Source organism: Ambystoma mexicanum, chromosome 2p (genome assembly GCF_040938575.1).
Source record: "Ambystoma mexicanum isolate Mex_15411 chromosome 2p, UKY_AmexF1_1, whole genome shotgun sequence".
Classification (NCBI taxonomy): Eukaryota; Metazoa; Chordata; class Amphibia; order Caudata; family Ambystomatidae; genus Ambystoma; species Ambystoma mexicanum.
The window spans coordinates 1,340,263,869-1,340,287,386 of record NC_090923.1 but is presented as its reverse complement, the minus strand read 5'-3'; the positions used below and the strand labels follow the sequence as shown (position 1 = coordinate 1,340,287,386).

Genomic DNA, 23,518 nt, shown 5'->3' with positions numbered 1-23,518 from the left:
ACGAGGATAAATACAGCGAGACCAGAGAGTACCCTTGACCTGTAAAGACCGTTACTTTCGTGAACCTTGCAAAATAAGAAACCTAAGACCAGGAATGGAAGCTGATTCAACCTGCACAATGTGTAGGAGGTACCCGGGGCTCTCCGGCATCGATAACCAAGGTGAGGAGGAGCGATTGCCGCTGTGGTACTGTCCTTGGCTCCTGCAACAAAGCAGCGTCAGTAAAGACAGCACAGCCGGTGAGTCGGAGAGACTGATACCAAACTAGCTTGTGTTTTGAACCAAGGTTGCAAGCGGCAACATTGTATAAAGAGTACAGTATGTGAAGGGTACCAAAGGAGTAATTGAACTTTGGGAGGCCAAGAAAAGATACTGTATAGAGAGTGGTCCGGCGCCACGAGGGTGCTCATTCGAAAGTCTCTGTTAGGTATCCAACTGATGCTGAATGTGAAAAAAAGGAATCTTGAGATGGAAGTGGTCATACAACAGTTCAGGCTAAACCCTGTGCACATTCGAAAGTCTTCGATAGTGTTAGGCAGAAGCCTGTGCAGTTCGCTTAGGGACCACTGCAAAAAGTTTAAGACTACAGGTGTTGGCAGTAAACCCAATTGGTAGCAGTCTGCACCACCCAGATTTACCTGGTAGCTGTGGCTGAGCAGTCAGACCTTTCTCAAGAAGAGTTAGGCAGTATTTGGAGTATACACATTAGGTACAAAAATACAGTAGCACAAGCAAACACTGACCAGAGCTTTGGTATAAAAGTATATAATTATTCATTTTAAAAACACAATTATAAGAATACACTGGCACTAATATGTCAAGCAAGTTCAAACACAGTCACTAGAAATATATACACCTCCGTGATTAATTATTCGACAAGTATTAGAGAAAACACACCACTTATTATCAAAACAGAGGTGAGCGCTTAATTAAGATGGTACTCCAATAATTTGTTTAAAAAGGGAGAGAAAAGGCAGAAATAGGAAAACACACAATACCAACACTTTTAAAGAACCACAGCAAGTCAAGAAAGGCAGGGTCTACTGTAGAGCAAAAAGTTCATAGGCCAGGCCCACTCTTAAAGAGAGCAAGGCGGATTGTGCCCAAGATCACACAGTTGAAGTACACTTTAAAAGTCTTTGTAGATAGTTCAAAAAGGAGTTGAATCAGTTCAGAAAAGTTAGTTAACAGGTCCGAGGTCACCCCAGGATAGAGAGTCAAAGATTTACGGGACACCTTGGACAGTCTGTTGCAAGGGAGACCAGGCGGGACACAGTACCTGAAATGGTGAGAAAGCTCCAGCAGGGGCAGTTGTTCCTGGCAGCGGGTGCAAGTCGGTGCTTCGTCCAGGAGAAGAGAAGATCTCGACGTGGATTAAAGCTGGAGGTCGTTGCACTGCCAGGGAAGAAACCAGCTGCAGAGTTTCCCGATTAAAAGGTACGATCCTTTTATTCGCGGTAGTGGTGAAGCGTTGCTATCCGGCCGCCGGGGAGCTTGGCACGGGCGATTCGACCATGAGACGATCCAGGAGGCGAAAAAGGCGAACTGGTTAACCCCACCAGCTCAAAGGAAGAAGACTCTCCTGGAAGAAGATCTTCTCTGTCGTTGGGAAGTGGTGTGTCGGTTCAGCAGGGCTCCACCGGTGGTGTCGTCGTTGCAGGTCGGCTCAGCTTCTCCCTCTTCGGATTCTTTAGGTCCTGTGGCGACTTCTGAAGTTCCAGTCCCCAAAGCCCTGCTTTTATGCAGAAAACCCCCATTCATCAGTCCTAGCTGTCACTCAAACATGCTAAGTGGTTTAACCGGACGGCTCACCACTGGGCCAATCACACAAGAGTGCGACTTGAGTTGCCAAGGCAACTCAGTCCAGGGTGCCTATTTCCCCCTCCCACACATCCTGTAGACCCAGACAGAGTGGCACCACTTTTGGAAGCTTCTGTGCAGAAGCCCGCCAAAAGTGGAACAAAGGGCTCGACTTGGGTTGGAGTTACAGAGGCGAACACAAACGCCATTTTAAAACCGAGTCCTGGCAAAAAGACCCAACCAGGAAATAAATATTAAATAAATAACCCGAAGGTATCTTTAACATTGCACCAAAAAGTGGTGCGTATAAAATGAATGGGAAAATCCCATAGTAAATATTCTTAAGGAATATTTTGCGTGGTAACCACTGCCACCAGCCATAAACTCGACAAGGGGGGACTGCACAGTGCCCCCTTGAAAACAGACCCAGGGGTAATCTAATTAACCCCTTCCAGTACTTCCACAATATGATGGTTTGTACTGGTTCTGTTCACAAATTTGGACTAATAAAGCCAATGGTGACTTTACATGCCCTGGGAGGCAGTAGTCAGTCCCAGGGTATGGAGTCTGTGTTTGGGGGTCACTATGACACCCCTGTGTTACTGCACTGAGGGTGCTATGTAACACCCATCCCAAAAACACATGAAGCCCTATGGAGTAAAAGACCCCATAGCCCATAAAACACATACAAAGTCAAAAGGATATCTCAAATCATGTCTAAGAGTGGGAGAAAGAGAGTCTCACTCTTAGCAGGAGGAAAAATAAACCCCAAAAAATCCAGCAAAGCTGCTGGTGGACTCACTAGGTTTGAGAAATTAGCCTTTACAGAGAATTCTCCCTAACAGATAGTTTAATGTAGACTGCAATTGATCCGAGCCCGGCTGAGGGAGACAAACTGAGTAATAATAAGGGGATCTGAGCCCAGAAGAAAGGGATCCAATGTTGAACTTTTGTTTCGTAAGGGATCTGAGTACAGCTGAAGGGGATCCAGGGTGAACACCCAAATTGAATACTGGAAAAAGGAAAATAACTTTTGCATGTTGTTTTTTGTACATCTGGCCCTCTGAGTCAAGAGACTTGAAAGAAGTAAAGAGACTTGGACACAGAAGGTCCCGATGGTGAAATTGGAGCTGTATCCTCGTGCCGCAGAAGCCAGAGTATCCCCGTGCTGAAAATGTGGGGAAGGGAGGCCAACGGCTCGAACATCCGGACATATTTTGTGAACACTTTTTCTTTTTCATGAACATCACCCCACACTATTTGTAAATTAGCAGTAAGGATTGGCAATTCGTTTTTTAATATAGGCCCTTTTTATTTTGACAAGACTCCAGTAGGACTGCATTATTATTATTTGATGGTCGTAGCTTGCTCCCATTTGTAGATTTAGGTTTAGATAGGCGTTTATCACACCCTTTTGAAAGTTCAATAAACACCCTTGAACTGTGGTCACTTGTGTCTGTCTCACTGTTGATACCATGCCTTTCTTACACTCCCCCAGCCAACAGTCCAGCCGGCCTCTCCCAGCATCTGTCTGTCGTCCGTCCGACCTTACCCAGAATCTGTCTGGGCCTGCCAGTCTCCTACAGCATCTGTCTGGGCCTGCCAGTCTCCTACAGCATCTGTCTGGCCGGCCAGCCTCCCCCAGCATCTGTCCGGCCGCCCATCCTCCCCCAGCATCTGTCCGTCCGTCCGGCCTTACCCAGCATCTGTCTGGACCGGCCAGCCTCCTCCAGCATCTGTCTGGCCGGCCTGCTTCCTCCAGCATCTGTCCGGCCGGTCAGCCTCCCCCAGCATCTGTCCGGCCGGTCAGCCTCCCCCAGCATCTGTCCGGCTGGTCAGCCTCCCCCAGCATCTGTCCGGCATCCCCCAGCATCTGTCTGGCCTGGCAGGCATCCCCAGCATCTGGCTGGCCGGCAGGCATCACCCAGCATCTGGCTGGCCGGCAGGCATCACCCAGCATCTGGCTGGCCGGCAGGCATCACCCAGCATCTGGCTGGCCGGCAGGCATTCCCCAGCATCTGTCCAGCCGGCCCCCCCAGCATCTGTCCGGCCGGCGGGCCTCCCCCAGCATCTGTCCGGCCGGCCAGCCGGCCTCCCCCAGCATCTGTCCGGCCAGTCTGCCCCAGCATCTGTCCGGCAGGCCTCCCCCAGCATCTGTCCGGCTGGCCTAATCTTTCCGCCTCCCCATTCATCTGCTTTTGACTTTAGCCACACTAGAATTGTAGTGAGGTAGTTAATGCTGCTTTTGAAACTGGCCACAGTAGAACTGACTGATTCGGCGTCCACTGCTTTTGAATTTAGCCACACTAGTATAGTGCTGATTTGGCGTCCGCTGCTTTTGAATTTAGCCACACTAGAATAGTACTGATTTGGCATCTGCTGCTTTTGAATTTAGCCACGCTAGAATTGTAACCCGCTGTTTTTGAATTTAGCCACACTAGACTTGTACTGAATTAGTTAATGCTGCTTTTGAATTTAGGCACACCAGAGCTGTACTGTTTTGCCTTCTGCTGCTTTGAAATTAAAGACACCAGAACTGTAATCCTGCTGCTTCTGAATTTAGCCACACTTGAGCTGTAATGTTTGGCATCTGCTGCTTTGAATTTTGCCACACTAGAAGTGCCCTGATTTAGTTAACGCCACCTTAGAATTTAGCCGCACTAGAATTGTACTAACTTGATTCCTGCTGTTTATTAACTTTAGAAATGTACTGATGTAGTTAACGCCTCATTTGAATCTAGCCACACTAGAACTATACTACCTTGGCCTCCCTGCTTTTAAATTTAGCCACACTAGAATTGTAGTGAGTTTATGGTTTAGATTTAGTTTAGATGCGCGCATCCACAATACATACACCAGGACCAAAGAAATCATGGAACAATACCGAACGAAGAACCAACAATAAAACTACTGGGCACACAGATCACCTGAAACTGACTAACCAACCCCCTTCCCATACCCTCGCACATCTCACATACCACACATACCCAGAGGGCTAGGGAAACAACCCACCAAAAATGTGCAAACCGCACGCCCTTCTCTAATCTCTAAGCATACTACAAACCCCATACCTGCAGACAATAACTCAGACACAACACACCCAGTGCACATAACAAAGCACACCTAGGACGTCGACACACAGAGATGCCAGTTTCTCGTAGTTCTGCATGCACCAACAGATGAGCACAAACTCTATCCAATCCCTCTCGCCCTCACTAACCAACCCGAACCACTTTTATTACACAGCCACGCGAGTGCCGGGAGCCCACGCAAACGGAAGCAGTGCATGGTAGAAATCAACATAACATCATTCTGCCTCCGTAGTCATCAGTGGTCATCCTCAAGTCCTAATGCTTCTCGTCACATCTCACGCAAGGATTCCCATGATGTGCAGCATTAAAACATGTTAATCTCACAAAATAATGTGAAATATAAACCCCACTTTAGCAGAATACCATCAGAAAATAATACAATTATATTAATCTAAATACTTTGCACAGTTTCAAGAATACAGAACATCAATGTTAAGCACTTCAGAATAAAGACTTGATAGACTAAGAGGATGACAGAGAATGGAGTGTAATTAAGAGAAGAAGACAAAGAAACGACAATTGATGAAGGAGTTGGAAGACTGAAGAAAGAAAAATGACCCACCACATTCCATTGCAATGTGCTTCACGTGAATGTGCTATATTCCTAAAACTCAAGTATTTAGATTTATATAATTCAAATACTTTGATGGTGTTAAATTACATTTGCCTTTATTGCTCTCAAAAAATATCAATAGACCAATATGTTTTTTGTTCCTTATAGCATAGGAAGTCTTGCATAAGTTGTGAAGAGGAGCATAACGATGTGAGGTGGGAGGATGACAACTGAGGAGTAGGAATGATGACTGAGGCGTAGAAGAGATGACTGGGAACAGTAATAATTACTGAGCAGGAGGAATGATGACTGAGGAGCTGGGATGATAACTAAGGAGGACTAGTGTAGGCTGGGGCACAAGCTTTAAAGAAGCATTAAGGTATGAAATGTGAGGACAACAACTGATAACTCAGGAGGAGGAATGAGGAACAAAAGATGATGTGCAAAGGGGATGAATGATCATTTACTAAAATGTAAATTTTGTGATGAGGAATAGGGTTGAGGAGGAATGAGCTTTAAGAAGGAGAAACGAAGAGTGAGGACTGAAGAATGAGGATGAAGAGTGAGGATGAAGAGTGAGGAGTGATGGTGACAAAAGAGGAGTAAGAAGAAGTGAGGATGTTCTTAAGTGGTGGCTATACCTCTGCAATGTGCGATCTTGATTTGTTATTATGATGTAGACTTCTCTTTCTCCTCCGCAATTATGAAAAGTGACGTATGTTACAAATTCTAAAAGCAGCCTTATACTAACCAATTCTTGAACGATCCAGAAAAATCCAAACCCAACAGGTGTCCAGACACAGAGGTCATGATCACTGTAACATTCTGCAGGGAAGAGAAATGACAAATATATGCTGTGAGGAAATTATTTGCATTTCCACAAATGCAGTTAACACTACTACAAGGTTTTACAAATAACCAACAGCAATGTAAGCAATCATCACATTATGATTGGTGAGAAGAGAGCAAGGTCTTGTGCCCAGTTTACAATGGAAGCGCAAATATATACAGGTGTTAGTGCAATGGGTCCCATTACGTGCTGGCTGGTGCGACTTAAGACAGCTGCAGTAACAGAGTTACTGGCGCATTACTGCACCACCCAACTACGGTTTTGAAAAATTTGGCAAAATGCTGGAGGTTAATTCCATCACCTTACCGCCAAAGAGCGACTAGTTCTGCAGAATTACCCAAAATCCCCATGGAGTCCTACGGACTTCAATAAATGGGGATTAACACAGCCTACCACCATTTGTAATCCGGCGTTAATTCAACTGGATAATCTCTGTCTGTCCGCAATCCAGGAGTGGTGTGCCACCAATGATCTCTGCCTTAATGCCAGTAAGAACGAGATTCTCCTCACCGGCACACCCGCTCCCTCCTTTCCCGTCACTCTCTGGCCGGCCTCTCTTGGCCCTCTTCCTGCTCCCACCTGGGGGGCTAAAAACCTCTGGGTCATCTTCGACTCCACACTCTCCTTCTCTCCTTCTCTCCTCACATCTCCGACGTCTCTAAGAAGTCACACTACCAGCTGCACCGCCTCAGAGGTATCCTTCCTTTCTTCTCTTTCCCCCAGAAGCTCACTGTCTCCAGAGCTCTGGTTCTCTCTAGGCTGGACTATTGCAACAGCCTCTTTCTAAATCTGCCTGTTTCTACTCTCTGCTCTCTACAACTCATCCAGAACAGGACTGCAAGACTTGTCCTTGGCCTCAAGCCCAGGGATTGTTTCTCTCCAGGACTGAAATCTCTGCACTGGCTCCCTGTGGCTGCAAAGATTACGTTAAAAACCCTCTGCATTATCCACAAGGCCTTCTGGGGCCTGGGGCCTCAATACCTTCAACTCTCTCTTCCTAAATATCTTCCTTCTCGAGCTCTTTGCTCATCCGGTTCCAACTCCCCCAGGGTCAGTCGCTTCTCCAAGCAACGAGTTGGTGGCAGATCTCTTTCTTCGGCTGGGGCCTCCTCTGGAAGGCCTCCCTGCCTCCCTGAAACTTGAGGAGAATCATCTCCAGTTCCGGAAGAACCTCAAAACCTTTCTCTTTGCTTCTGCTTTTTCACCTCCTCTACCGTGATGAGTTCCTGGCTGAAACCGAAACTGCACTGGTTACCTGGCCACCCTCTGATCTCGGTCCCAGGTCACCTCCCCCACCAGTCGCACACCTGCACTCCCTTCCTGGCAACCCCCGCACTCAGGGACTGTTTCTGTATCCCTACTGTCCCACTTCCAGCACTTGACACATGTTGTCTGCACTTCCCCTTGCCACCTGCTGGCCGTACTTCTACTTATTGTTACATATTCTTTTATCCCATGTACTGCACTCTCCCCCTTCCCCTTTCCCATGCACTTGCACAATCTGAATGACACCTGGGCTAGTAGGATCGGTGTCTGTCTTCCCTCTGTTCCCCCTCCCTTGCCTCATCACGCCTTGAAACACTAGTGTATAGGTGCTTTATAAATGCCATATCATATCATATATCAAGTGGCAGTAACAGTAAATCCGTTTGGTGGTATTTCTGAGGATTTACTGCCAAAATACCAGCAAACTTGTTATGAGGTCCAATGTGTGATTTGCCACGTAAATTCGGCCCTGAGATGTAGGGGCACTAGCTTTGGAGTTTTGCGGAAAGCAAAAAAGTTTGTTCATGAGAACACTGGTTTTGTAGGCACCAAACAAACTAAATTGATATTGACTTTTTTCCCGTTCGCATCTAAGCAAGCAAAATAAATACCACATGGGTAAAATGCTTTTTATTGCATCATTGCTTAAGGGCATTTCTGTGGTTTTGTGGTATATTTGAAAACCACACATTTTGTGTCTTTCGTTGCAAACTCAAAGTTGCAGTGTCTGTTAAATGCACTTGTTATACCAAAGCTCCCACTTTGAGGAAAGCCATTTACTATGCAGAGGTCCCTGGGCAAGCCTTTTATTGCATGCAACTGATGTAATGTCAGCTCTAAGATGACACCCAGTGACGCACGCTTGCATTTTTAAAACAATATTTTCCCTTAAGCGCTGATTCATAAACCACAGAACAGCACCAAGGTTGAAGCAGAAATAGCACATCGCTCTTTTTAGAGATTAAAAGGGAAGAGTGCTCAAAAATTGTACTGGCCCAATCGATCGGGCATGTATTTTTGAGCGATCGATTATCCGCCCCTAAAGCTGACATCATTAGACGCTTACGCCCCTTTTTACAACGCCAATGCATGTCTCATTTCAACATCCCCTGTGGGCAAACTATTGGTGTGTCTCCACAGAAATTTTAAGATGCCTCTTTCTTTGACAAATATAAACAAACGCTTTCTGATCAGGCAACATTGAAGTTTCTTTTTCCTTCATGTCAGTGTATTTCATTTCGAGACTCCCTGACTTGTTTTTACCCTGCTCAGCTACTTCCAAGTACGACGCACTGAGAACAGTTACTTCTTACACTACATTAAATTAACTTAGTAGTCGCTTATTTATTTAAATATTTCTTATATTATGTGCAAATGTATTTTCCAAACCATATTCAAATTCGACTTTTACATGGCTCATTTTTTACGTGTGTTAGTGCGAAATTTCAAAGTCTGTCCCCATTTTCTTGTCTTTGCACTATGGGTTTCGGTAACATGGCTGTTTCTTCTCTTATTTTCTTTTACAATGAATTTGAAGGTAAAACCCAATTCCAAATATTTTTTCACTGTTGATTTTATACTTCTTCAATATTCAGGAACTATGGCAACAATATTCAGGAACTATGGCAACAATTCAGCCCCACCCGTACGTTCCTGAATATTCAGAAGCGGAAAAGATTGAAAGAGAAAGAAGCCAAAATGATGGGCAGTCAGATGCAAGTCGTGACGATCAATCACCGGAGCCTGAACATAGTCGCATGGAAGACGTTTCCACCTGGTGTACCTGCAATCGTTGTGAGGTTATGCCAAATGTGGTAGAGGACTGCTGTTGCAGAGAAAATTCTGGCTGCTTGGTCTACATAGCCAAAGAAGACACACCACCACTATTCGTTACCGACCTGCATGACTTCAAGGCAGCCTGCCTTACAAGATCCATGTTGCAAATAATGATGGTCCTACTGGACAAACTTCTAGATACAGTTTGCCCTTGTAATCCAAGTAATTAGTAAGTATACTCTATATAAGTTGTATGTTTGACAACCAAGACGGCTAACATTCTATGTTGTTCTCTTACATCATTATAACTTCGATGGATCACTGACAAAATATTTTTCTCTAAATTGAATACATTTCTCGTGCTCATCTCAAACCAAGGTATTCATCATTACATTTCTTTCACTTTGAAATTAAAAACAATATTTCCCTATGTTTCAAACTGTTTTAGTTGGAATGGGCGTTCACATTTCGAATTCATCCCCACTTGAAAACAAAAGTACTGTCAGTACTTTGCTCAAAAAGGACCTGTTTTTAAGCATAACAATGCCTTATATTTTAGAAGGCAGTGCAAACAAAAATTTGGACAGAATGAAATCGAAACCAATGAAAGCACTCTATAGAAAAACTGCGTATTAGCACTCTTCCCTTAGCTGTAATCAGGCCCCATTGGAATAAGAGTAAATCAGCAGCTTGCACTTTTTGTCCACACGAGTTGGAAAGTGCAGTGCATTTTATTTTGTCCCAAGTATTCTCACATCTGGAGAAAAGTTTTAAGCCCGCTATTTAAACAGTTCTGCATTAGAAAAATTGACATATCGCTTGACCTTTGTTTGGCGGTGGATTGTGAACTGGCATCAACTGTTTGGGGAATTACTTGCTTCAAGCTTGAAGGTTGAGATGTAAACACGTCACCTTATCATCAGCCTTGTATAAGTAAATCTGGGTTTTTATATTTTTGCTTTTAAACTTGTGGCCTCTGGTCTTTGGAATAACAGTACCGCATTTTACAGTGTTTTACCAATGTTTTAATTATTTATGACATTGTGTCATTTGTTATGCTGTAAAATCTGTGTTTGACTTGACTTTTATGATCTATTTTTTGGATCGAAATAAAGTATTTGAATTGAAATGAAAATAAATGCAAATATTGGGTTCATTCAAGTAAACTGTTTCTGTGTCTCTTACACAGGTGGTACAGGCATGTGGCCTATTGAGCGTTAACATGGTGAATTCATGGAAGACTGGGTTTCCGGATCAACAAGTAATACCTGCCTGTGTGGTTCGAGCCATTTGTGAAAAATTCTCCAGTGACTACGGACAATACAAGGCATTTATACAGACAGTACCACAACCGCAGCAGTACAATTTGTAGTTTGTCAATGCCATCAACCTTACAAAACGAAATAAAAAATAAAAAATGAGTTAATATGAAAAGTTGTTAGACATATTTTGTACGTTTCCAACACGTCCAAACATCTAATATTTATAAATGCATGCTATACCAAGGGGATCATGAAAGATATGTGTCCTTTAACAAGTTTACTGGCATATCTCCTCATCCACATCATCCCTCTCTGGTCACTTTGTACCTGTGGTCATGCACTCGCAGGGGGACTGGGTTGGTTGGGAACGGACAAGCTGCCGAATACCATGTACACCTCAATGGGCTCTTTTCGCATGGGAAACATTGGCCATATGGTCACCCCAGACCTGGCGTCTCCAGACACCCCTGTAAAGACCCTGTCACTCCAATCAACATATCTCTGTGTTCTTTGATTATGTTTCAGGCCTAGTACGCTACGCTCCTTCACATCCATCCCCCTTCCGGTATCAATGACAGTTTGCACCTGTAACCGTGCAATCGTAAGGGGCATGGGTGGATGGGAATGCTCAAGGTGCCGAATACCATGTACACCTCAAAGGGTTCTCTCGTATGGTGACCATTGTCCACATGACCACCACAGATCCAGTGTCTCCAGAATCCCCTTTGAACACCACATCCCCGCAATCAACATATCTCTGTGTCCTTTGACTTGGGTTCAGACCTTTTGCACTCGCCTCATACACATCCATCCCCCTCCGGTATCAATGGCAGTTTGCGCATATGACCGTGCGATCGCAAGTGGGCTGGCGGAAACAAAGATATCAAACATTCACATAGAGGGTGGGTGGGTGGGAATGAACACATCAGACATTCACATACACACCTACTTTTCAAAGCATTTATAAACACCTTGTAAGTTAGCAAAAAAACATCTTTGCAATCTACCATGGATATCGTCATCTATCCACTTTTTACGCTGCTTGCTGAATGAGCTCATCGGTTTTTCCAAGTTACGGTTAGCCAACTATTTGCTTCTCGAGTGTCGTTTTTAGCTCAGCAATTTTCTATTGCTTTTTACTCAATGTACATCGTACTCTCATTTTAATTCATCTCAAAGACTTCACCATTGTCAAACTTTCTATGCATCTATTTCTGGAATGAGCACATCACATGACAGTGTACTGTTTTCAAATGTAATGTTTTGTAATCCAGGTTTTAAATCCATGTTTCCTTTAAGTGTCCCAAAGGTTGTTCAATGTACGAGTAATAAGTTTCTGCTTCAGGTAGACCAATGATTTTTGACTAATTCGATCGCCTTGATGGTTAGACCAGGTTACAGGGTATTTTTTAAAGTATAAAAGAAAGTTTACTATCAAAGCTATGTTATGGTTGATTTACTTACTGTGATACTTTATTAACTGTAATATTTATTTATTTTGACAACAGATTTTCTGGACAATCAAACAATGCCTTCATGTATCGTTTATGGTTGCCCTAATATCAGCTATGTCAAACGGTATGCACAGTGATGCTTGTTTTCCCAAAGGATTTGAATTTAATAAGAACATGGCTGTTGAACTGTGGATTTCCAGCATCCGAGATTGAAAGCAGAGCCACGGATGTGATGGAGGACATGAGGGGCAATCAATGCTGTGTCTGCAGCATGCATGCACTTCTCAGAAGATATGTTTGAATCTCTAAAAAGCATCGGCCCAGACTCCTTTGTAAAGTACTTCCCAATGCAGTTCCTACTGAATTTCAACATACGCTGACTCAGTGAGTAGTGGATGTTGAAATATTTATGAATGTTCATATGTACTCAATTGGTCTGTTTATATGTGTCTTCTAAATGATCACACAATCTATTGAAATAGTGTGCCAAAATGTAACATGATGAAAGGTTTTGAGATTTGGGGGAATATTCCCATCGATATTTTATTGCACAATTTTCCTTCATGGCACATGTACAGTAGTTTATACTTTAGGGATACAGAAATAGTTCTGTACAATGGGAGCCTTTCCAAAACAATGTATATAGCGTCCTCTGAAGATTGGCTATTTTGGTAAATGTGTTAATTAACATGTCTGTCTTTACGTAGACCAGACTGATGCAAGTACAAACCGTTACCACGCAGGAAACCACAGACACGTCAAATATTTAAATGGTGAGGCCAAACGATACGCATGTAAACTTATTTTAGTGTGTTTGATGTGGTCTACATTTTAATACTAATGTACGTTTTCAATTGAACACTGTTATGAATGTATGCACTGAAAACAGGACTGAGATTCAACTTTGACCACGAGCACTATTCCCGAGTCAACTTCAACCTCACTCACTTTTCAAGTAATTATTTTACACTCATCCTTCAGATGTGACTACACATACATTTATATGGTCAAGTCCAACTTTAAACATATTGATCATTGTTATTTATAATATTAGCTATTGATACAAACTGGCATGGAGGATTGCATCACAATATCGACTATCTTTTGTATGAAATGTTTTAGCTATATTGCTTTTACATCACTATTCTAACAAATATTTTGATATAGGGGGATGCTGGAACTTCAACAACGTACTCTTCTTCTATTGCAACCGATCTGGAGGATGAGGTATGAGACGTCAGAATGTATTGAATGATATTATTAGTTTAATAATATTTTGTTTAACATTAAGAAACGTGATAATTTATTTAGAATGTAGAATACTTTCGACAAATTGAAAAGCATTCAATCAACAACCTTGTTGTGTTAATCGCCCAGACACAAGCGACAATGAAAATCATCCATCACGAAAACGTACATTGTAAATGAATTACATGGAATCTTTTACACTCTGAATGGTTTATGTTAATAAGCTTTTGCTGCATACCCAAAGCTCAATAGGTACAAAAAAACATTACAACGCATCATACTTTAGGCAGCACCAGTTTACTCACTTTGTTTTGCTGGATAATCTCACACCAACTCTCTGTGACATCTCGGAAGCTTATGAGGTACAATTTCGAATATGTATTTTTAAAACGTTACATCTACACAATGTTCGGCTTTATCTTATTAAGAATGTCAGTTTTATAAATGTTTTCAATCAAAATTGTATTCCAATGGTTAATTATATTGTTTTTCAATGTTTAACAATCATTAAAACTACATTCTCAAGATTTACAAAAGTGTGGGAGCCCCTCTACTGAGAACTAACATGGGTAAAATACCCTGTTCTAAAGAATTTCTTCCACCCAGGAGGGTCTACAACCACATTTTTGTTCACTGCACATTTCACAGAGGAGAAATATTCATTTGCATATCAGTCTTTGTCGCACCCACAGGGCAGTCCAGCAAGGGTGGAAGAAATTCCATAGAACAGGGTATTTGACCCATGTTCGTTCTTAGTAGAGGAGCTCTCACACTCCCTTGTAACTTTATAAAACTTGGGGTTTCACCCTAAGTAACCTCACTGTTTCTTAGAGAGGCTCAGCTTCACCTCACTGAGGAGGCCCCGACTAGGCCGAAACAGGTGTCTGGGGTTGCTGATGGTACTCTTGTTCAGAGGAGATTTGCCTAGCATTTCGGTGCTGGACTGCCCTTGTCGGTGGGACAAAGACTGATATGCAAATGGCTATTTCTCCACTGTGAAGGGTGCAGTGAGCTAAAACGTGGTTGTAGACCCTCCTGAGTGGAAGAGATTCCATATAACAGGGTATTTGACCCATGTTCATTCTCAGGAGAGGGGATCCCACACTCCTTTGTTACATTCTCAAGATGTAATTTGTGAGATTATACATTAAAGTGTTTAACCATTAAACTATTTTTGTTGAATTTGTTATGCACAAGGAATGTACTACTGAAGCGTTCGAAATTGAAGAGACACATGGATTTTCTTTTCATGTAATTTTTATTATGCGATAACTGTTTACATACGGAAATTAGGTTCCATTTGTATATATGTATCTTGAAATGGAAGAGTGAATCGCTTGGTTTATACATTTTCAAAATGCTAATTTTCAGCTTGGTCTTGAAGTCAGCAAATAAATATTCAGTGTATCAAGGCACACTAGGAAAACGAGGGTAAATAACAGGTCTTTTTAAAGGAGTTGTAAAGAAGTTATTTAATTGAAGTTACATTTTGAGATTGTAATTCATATATTCTGTAGGTGGGCTATAAATTAAGCTTTTTTTATCGATTAGAGGCCTATGAAGAAGAGGGGCAGAAAGACTCAGACCACAACACAAATTAAAGATGTCGCCAAACCAGTGTCACTTGGGAGTAACTACATTTTGAGGCTCAGCATGGTCCTCTCAAGATTCAGAGTCGGGATACACATGGCCAGTGGCTGTAATTTTAATTGAATGCCACCAGTGACCCATGGAACGTAACCATGGATCTTTGTTGCAGCACACAGTCCCCCGGAAGAAACAGACAACACAGAAGATGTGTCAGAATTGCTTGCAGACCCGCTCACACAATCAACACTCTCTATAAATGTCAATCAAAGAAACAAGAGACAATATTCACGGTTTCCCAAATGCATTCGGGAAAATCCCGAAATATCACAGACTGAAATTACTGAAGCATCTTCGCAATTGATCAATGAATGTGTTCATGATCTGGACTTCACTCTTCCTAGTGTGGGGGACTTGTACACCACCATTGAATCAAACACCACTGTACTGCAGGACGATTAGCTATGTATGGAGCCAAAATACCTTGTTTTCGTTCGTTGTACGCTAGAGATTATCAAAATGATTAAATGTGATCATAAATTATGTAGGAGCATTTGTGGGGTAGGCATTGGTGAAGTTTACTCATGTAGTCAAAGGCACCAGCCTGAAGCTTAAGGGTAGAGTAATGTTTGACTGGCATAGCGCGCCCGGCCCAGTGTTATTAAATAAATGTAAATCAATGGTTTTGACTTTCACACGCGTTCACAGGGATTGAGCCCTTGTATAAATCCACATACCATCAGGTTAACATCCAACAAACTGACTACAGCACTTTCTGCGATATATCAAGACTTAATACAAGATTATTATACTTTTGCATCATTTAAGGGATGAAGAGAAATGAATCATCATTAGCTTGCAGCATTCACTTTTTGTGACACTACTATGGCTAGTTAATTTCAACAATACAAACTCCACTAAAATTGGATGACTGCCTTAAAAACGACATATGTCGAAACACGTGTCGGCTGACATCCCCTTACAATAAAGGCATTGGGCCTCATTCAGAGGTTGGTGGTAAGGGGTTAACGGCGCCGGTAATGGTGCCGGTGCCGTTAACCCCTTACCGCAGCATTACGAGGTCCTTTAGCGGGTCCCACTAAGGGCGGCTGGTTTTACCAGGCGCACTTAGTGGGAGCTGCTAAAGGACCAGCATGCCAACAACGGGCCCGTTATTAACGGGCCCGTTATTAACGGGCCCGTTGTTAGCATGGTCCCCATTCCCATTGAGCCCTATGGGGGCTTGAATGGGGATGGGTTCCCTGAATGGGGAAATACCGGGTCCTCCAAGGTTGGAATGGCCCGGTAATTCCCCATTCAGGGAACCCGGACCCGGTATGCGGTAAGGGGTAGCCATGGCGCTAATAGGAATATAACCATTAATTTGCATTTATTTAATAACACTGGGCAAAGCGCGCACACCAGTCAAACATTGCTCTAACTGTATAACCTGTGGGTGCAGATGGGTGCACCCACGCCTTGACCTTGGCAGCGCAGCTGGCCCTCGTTAAAGGATCAAGTGGACATAGCGCGCACACCCCAGGGTCCTTAACCCACACTCACATATTCTGAAGCTTAAGGGTAGCTGTTTCGACCATCATAACACATGTTCATGGTCTGCTCAATCTATTCTTGGAAAAGTGCCTGCAGGAAATGTACTTTGTTCATCTGCTTTGTGTTTAGCGTATCAACCTTCAGTAAAATGTCAAGTTTCTGTAAATTTGTGGGTCTGGAGTTCCTTGCTAATACCCAATACTACAAATATCAGAACAATTTCTTGTTTCCCCGCTATTAGCCAGGTCTGGAATCTCAAACAGATATCAATGGGCAATGCTCTCGTTGGCAAAAGTATCAGGCTTGCTGTGATGGACAGTGAAACAGTTCTGTTTTTTCTGCTTAATATTGCACTTAGCACTTCCAAGACATGGAAAGCAAAAGAATAGTGAGTCAGTCGTCGTGCAAGTGTCTGAATGTACATCTTCGGTTGCCATGGAGATATATGGTTTCATTAAATACACTGAACTTGTGCAATCCAAGGGAATGCAAATAGACCTGATAGCCACTGACAGGCATGTTGGAATAGCAAAGGTCATGCGAGAGCAGTTTCCACACATACAGCATCAATATGATACAGGGCATGTAGCAAAATCCATTTCTAAAAAAATAACAGCTGCTGGTTAAAAAAAAAGGGCACACAAAACATTTTAAATTGGCTAGTTAATTTCAACAATACAGAAAGCATCTTTGGTGGAGCTCAAAAACTTGTGATGGATCTGTAGATATTCTTCTTGAAAAGTGGCGTTCAATGCTGCACCATTGTTCAAGCATACACTCTTTGGAAGCACACGAACATTTCAAAGCATGTGCACATGGACCTATGAGTAAGGAGCAGGAGCGTAAAGAAAAGTGGTTGGTGACAGGCTCCCCTCCTCACACAGCACTCAAGAAGATTCTGTATGACAAAACGCTTTGAAGAGACATGAAGGGACTCACCGAATTCTGCTACACTGGAGATTTGGAGGTGTTCCATAATATGTACAGGCCTAAAAGGTTGTATTTCGGCATAAACGGTTTGGAGACTAGAACAAGACTGGCTGTACTTGCACACAACAAGAACATTGGTAGGGAACAAGCAAAAACTGCAGGAACTTTTGGGAAGCTATGTTACAACATGGCGTTTACAAAAATAGCAAACAGTGGGTGGCAAAGCCAATATTCCAGCAGATGGATTTGTAATTTGTTAAAGATCTGACACAGACTGTGCCTGCCATGCATACACATTGAGTGGCTGCAGATTTTGTTCCCAGGGTCCAGTCTATGCAACAGAACCTTGCTAAAGTGATTTGTCCTCCAAAATTCGAACTTGTTGAAAGGTTGACTTCAAGATTCAAATGATGTGTTGCAGTCTTTACAATTTTATCAAAAGCAAGTTTCAATCGTTTCTCTAATGTTTGGAAACTGTATTAATCACACACAAAATATAATACTGTACACTTGAAATGCAATTGTGGAATAATTTATTTTAATGTAAGTATTGTTTCTGATATAATCTTAGTAGATATGCATTAATAGTTGTTTCACTTGTCAATTTTTTATTTTACATTTTCCCCATCAATATCATTGATTTATATTACAACAATAAATGACAATGTCATTATTTTAAGTATGCACCTTTATTTTAAAATCATGGAAAAGTATTTTATGATTAAAATTCTATGTACATATTTACTTTAATTAAAAGAAATGTATAAACGGTCATGGTAAAACGCTCATTATGAGAAAAAGAACATTGATAGAAATTAATGCATTCACAGAATTGAATCTTTACATTACAACAGATGCCAGATGTAATATTACATTGGTTACAATTTATCTTGCACACAGAACATGGATTGACAGTAAAAGAACTATTAGTTTTGTGGTTGATGGTAATCAAGCATTATGACAGGGCAGAAGTCGAGGGGACATGAGTGTGGACTGAGTAACCCTGCTATTTTCAGGAGTCCACCAACATTTTCTGAAGGCACCTTCATATGCTAATTTCTGGTGACACAACATTCGATTGATATGTTTATGAGTCCACCCATTTCTTTTTTGGTGGACTTAAACGCTGGATTATGGTCTGACCATGCACAATGCCGAGCAAATAGGCTGATAGTGCTTGGATTTTAGCATGAAATAAAGATGCATTTAATTGTACATTTGGAAGAACATTCGTTCTCCGTCGCATTGCATTAAGACAAGTCATTAAGATGAGTCTTAATTGAAACATATGTTCTTAATGCAAGTATGCATCACCTTGTTAGAGCAATTAAGTAGTCAAGCCAGTTCCACAAGGAGTTGTATTAGCTTGCAAGTCAGGCATAGATCTTTTGCAATGGCCACTCAATCTAATGGCCTACCTTTCATGATTTTTACCTGTCTCATTTACCCTATTTTCAATGGACATCACCCAATGGTGTTCTTCCATTGCACCACATCCTTCATGCCCCTTCATCCTCTACTTAATTACAATTAGGTTTCATACCTTGGTTACCCTTGTTTGCCATCCCTTTACCCAATTCCCTTCCCTTACCTGGCACACAACCCCTTTCCTTTGCCCACATTTTTAATTGACTAATTGCTTGTAACTCACCCCCTTCAATTGCCCTGGTTCACATGCACATGGTAGATCACATTATTTTCCGTTCATCTTCTGCAAGACACAACAAGAAATTGTGGGCGGGTACTTGACTGTAATTGTTGCTAAGAGGTCGACATGGACAACACAGCTAAAGGCGCCGAGTGGCCTTAACATTTATCCTGCTGACATGTTACACTTTCTTGTAAAATTTGCTGAATATTTCAATTCACGGACGTAGAGGTAACTGCGAGGGGTGTCATCTGGGGATATGTTCATGGAGAGGGAGTAAGAGTGACCTATAATATGTATTTGTGTTTTCAAGGAATGTAGGAAAGGCATGGTATCACACGTATGACACTGACACAATGATACAATTTGTAAAATGTTGGGGTAGGAGAAACTCCTAATTTGCCCTATAACCAAGATGGGAGCAGTCTTGACCATCAAACGATAAACAAAACAGTCCTAGTGGCGTCAGTAAAATCAAAATGGCCTATGCTAACAAAAACCTAATGCCTGCTCTATCTCTTATACAAAAAGTGTAAAAGGAGAAATGTATGCAAAAGGAAAAATCAGTGTTCAAAACAATAAGGGTAGTTGAACCAGCTCTCCTCCTCGCGGTACACCTCACGGAGTAAGGCTGTCCCTGTAGGCAGGCTGATACACTTTGGCTCGGTTTCTAACCATCTAAGTAGTTCCAAAGCGTGGACTGAGGCCCGCCTGGTCTTCCACGTTAAAGTCCTTTTTTTACTTTCCAAAACTGTATTTCCAAAGTAAAGGTCACAAAAGGTCCCCCTCTGCCGGGCTCAGATCTTAGAGCACACAGTTCACGAAGGTGCCGGGCTCGTACCTACAGCACACAGTTCAACCCAAGCTTTCAAGGGGGCTCCCTTGCCCAAGTTTACTGTACTTCCGGTCTCCCTCATCGGGCTCAGACCCCTTTCGAAGACTTTCGAATTTTACCAGACCACCGCAGGACTGCTTTGACTCAAATTTCACGGCTATTTTCACCCAATTTGCTTTTGCTGTCTGCTTTTTTTATAATTTCAAAATAATGTACCTTTTACTGAGACTTCCTTTTGCCGGACCACTTTGTTACTTAATATTGCTGATATCACAGCTGCTTTTTACTTCAAAGTTCATTCACAGGTCTCCCTTTCTTTGCTTCTCATCCACACAGGTGCAGCCTTCACTTGTGATATAATGTTGCTACTTAATTCCCTTTAACACACACTGGTCTTTCAGGCTGCTTGCCAACTCTCCAGTTGTTTTGCGGTTTTCAATTCAGGAGTCAAGGTTAGTACCACAGGCTTGGCCTAACTTCCCCAGCTCCGCCGTTCACCCGGAAGGGGAGTGACTGGGATCCTTGGAACACAATGCAATCTTCCCTTATGGGATCTGGCCTTATCCACGTGTGTTTTGCGGTCTGTCGGAGGCAACAACCTCCAGTAAGCAACCCTTGGGATCTTCGACCCGCTGCTCTCGTTCCTTGGTCCGTTGCTCTGCTCCAGTAGGTGTGCCCTCATCCCGGAAGTTCTGCTCGTGCTTCGCCTTGCTCAAAATGTGTCTTTAGGTGTTGCCTTTTATTCGTGTGATGAGAGCCAACTGGTATCAGGTGTATGGACTTAGTGTAAAGTGCCTAACGTTGCCTGAGCCATTTAACGGGACATGCCCAGTACGATGTGAGAGAGTTAGTTTGGTTGCTCTCAGTCATGCTCTTCCTCTGACCAGAGTTTGTGAAAAAGGGGGAGGAGGGTTAGGTGGGGGAGTTGGGACTTCGGAAACCCTTCAAAAGTAGGATGGGATAGATTAACAAAAAATGGGGGAATACCGCGTCTCACCATCGGCTGCCTCACCCCCACTCCCTGAAGACCCCTCACCCAGGTGATCCTCCCGCAGTGGTCCACCCCCAGGAATTGGATCCAAAAGCGATGGCCGTGTCATGGCCACCTGGATGACAAGTCCCCAAGGACTAGCGGGTGAGGCACCCTTTGGTTTCTCACAGAAAGCTGAGGCACATTCCTTCAAAACACTTCACGTTTTTAGAAAGGGACATGGAAAGGGGTGAAAAAGATGGCATCTCAGCTGCCCACATTCTCACGGCCTATCACAATTGCTTAAAAGGGACAATACTGAATATTATGTGCATAAAATATATACAGTAATGGTATTATTCTACTATTAGATAATATCCGACCGTTACATCATTCCGTGTTTGTTATTCAACTTTGCTCATAGGTGAGTACCATAAACTACCACACTTCTTTTTTTGGTAACTGATTTTTATTGAAAGTTTGCATAAATACAAAAGCAAATATAAAGATCAATACATTAGATACAACCAGAATGTGAGATACATTAAATTCATATCTTAATATATAGTTTTTAAAGTTAATCATCCGATATAAAAATGTAATAATGAAAGAGAAAGTTAATGCTGAACGACTAGACTAGAAAAACAAACAAGGAAGGAGTCGGGAGGGGGTTGAGCTGCTATGAATGAAAAGAGTACAAATGATATCAAGACATTTTTGGAGATATTCCATTTGTTATAGAATTTAGGTAACATTCTGGAGGATAAAGCAAACATTTTTTAAATTCTGTGATATGAGCATATACAGTTCCACTATACATTGTAAGACAACTTCTGTGCATCTTTCCAGTTGAACGCAATGAGGTGAAAGGCAACATAAACCATACAATTAATTAATTCAGGTGAGGGGATAGATGACATGTAAGGATTAGCTAACACACCTATCATAGCGTTGCAGAGTGACAATGGTTCTTGAAAAGAAAAAATATTTTGTAAAGCATTTCATACTTGTGTCCAAAAGGAATAGACATATTTACAATAAAAGATTGAGTGTGTAAAATCAGTAGAAGGAGACTGACAGAACTAACATACATCATGGTTAGAAAGAGTTATTTTGGCCAATCAATGAGGTGTTAAATATGCTCTATGCAAAATGAAATAATGTGATTGTGTGAGGTTAGCAGCTATAGAAGTAGATGAGCATTAATTCCAGATTTTAATCCATGTTTCCTGGGAGATTTGTATATCCCAGTCGGTTTCCCATAATATAGTGAGCTTCGAGATATTGTTATTGGGTTGATTAAGGTATAAAATGTGGATGTTTTGGTAAGGCGAGAGCATGAGATTAGTTCTATATATTTTGAAGGAGCTTTTAGAGTAAAGTATGGGATGGTTTTGGTTATTAACTTAGTAATGGTAATCTAGATTTTGAAGTCCGAAGCATTCATGTTAAATTGGGTAATAATTCATGGAAGGGTATGGGCATATTGTTGTGGAATATATGAGTCACTAAATGAATTCCAGCAGAATACCATTTCTGTAAGGCACATTTGTTTAATCTTCAGCGGGAATGATTTGTTAAAACCATTAAACACATGTTTGTGTAATTTTGAATAGTATGGGTATGTTGAGATTAAAACACGTCCAAGGTTGCTTAAAATAATATAAAAGTGGCTGTTTTTTTAATACCGGTAACGCTTACCTGGTCTCTGCGGAGGCGTTGGGGCACGGTTGCAGCCCTCCCGGGGGTGAGGTCGCTCGGGTCTGACTTCGCCCTCTGCGCTTATGTGGTGACTGGTGGTAACAGGTGATGCTGCTCGGGACTGCTCCTGCATGGAGAATAGGGGCGTGAGTATGCCAGCTTGTGCGCCTGATCCCCTTCCAGACCCCTTCTCCCAAACCGTGATATCCGTGGGATGGGCTGTCCCTGGAAAGCTCACCTGTTGATTAGTTTTGGCAAGCACTCCGTCCTGCTGCTTCGGGCAGGGGCACTTGTATGATCTGGACAGAGTTCCTTCACTGGTCCTTTGCACGTGGGAGTCCAGTCCTGCTGCGACTAAGCCACTATACTTCAGGTAAGTGTTCCTGTTTGCCTTTGTCTTTCCTCATCTGTTTTTGTTGTATTGTAAAGTTCGTTGTCTTGTATTGCTGTCCGTTCCACTTTTGATGTTTGCTCTTTTGCTTTCTTCCCTTGCAGGTGATGTTGCCGGCCCGTCAGAAGCTGCAGAGCTCGAGGCGGCAGCCGCAGGGAATGAGGAACGAAGCTGCAGCGGTACAGTAGCTGGTAAGTTGTTAACTAGGGGGCGTGCGTGGTTCAAATGCAGCGCGGCCATAGGACGGATGTTCTAACCTTGTCTTTCTCCTTCTTCACAGGGTCCGAGTTCGTGGATGCGGAGTGCAGTGCTGCGGAGTCGGGATCAAGATCACTGGATATCAAGGGATCAGTCTGCAGATGAAGCGATGGACCACTGGGTTTCCTGGAGGTGAGTATGCAGGAGAACGCCTGGTTTCAAAGGTAAGTAAACTGGTCCAAGCGGCGGTGAGCGTCACGTTGCACCCAAGTGCATAGTAACGCGAAGCACCGGCCTCAAGGATGGCGCAGCTTATATAGCTGAGCTTCTCAAGCCACGCCCACCAGGTCCAGCCTGCCTGCCACACCCTACCACACCCGATGAGTCAGCATATGAAGACCAG

The 23,518-nt window shown here is 42.7% G+C and overlaps 1 protein-coding gene across 3 annotated transcripts in view; it reads right to left on the bottom strand.

The window, feature by feature from the left end:
* Positions 1 to 23,518, bottom strand: part of TOP3A (DNA topoisomerase III alpha) — a 1,279,921-nt gene that overhangs the window by 1,053,526 nt on the left and 202,877 nt on the right. For all 3 annotated transcript variants that reach the window (XM_069645692.1, XM_069645691.1, XM_069645693.1), the window contains exon 3: positions 6,197 to 6,270. In XM_069645692.1, coding sequence (XP_069501793.1) covers positions 6,197 to 6,255 — 59 coding nt within the window. In that variant the 5' untranslated portion in view covers positions 6,256 to 6,270. The remainder of the gene's footprint in view (positions 1 to 6,196; positions 6,271 to 23,518) is intronic.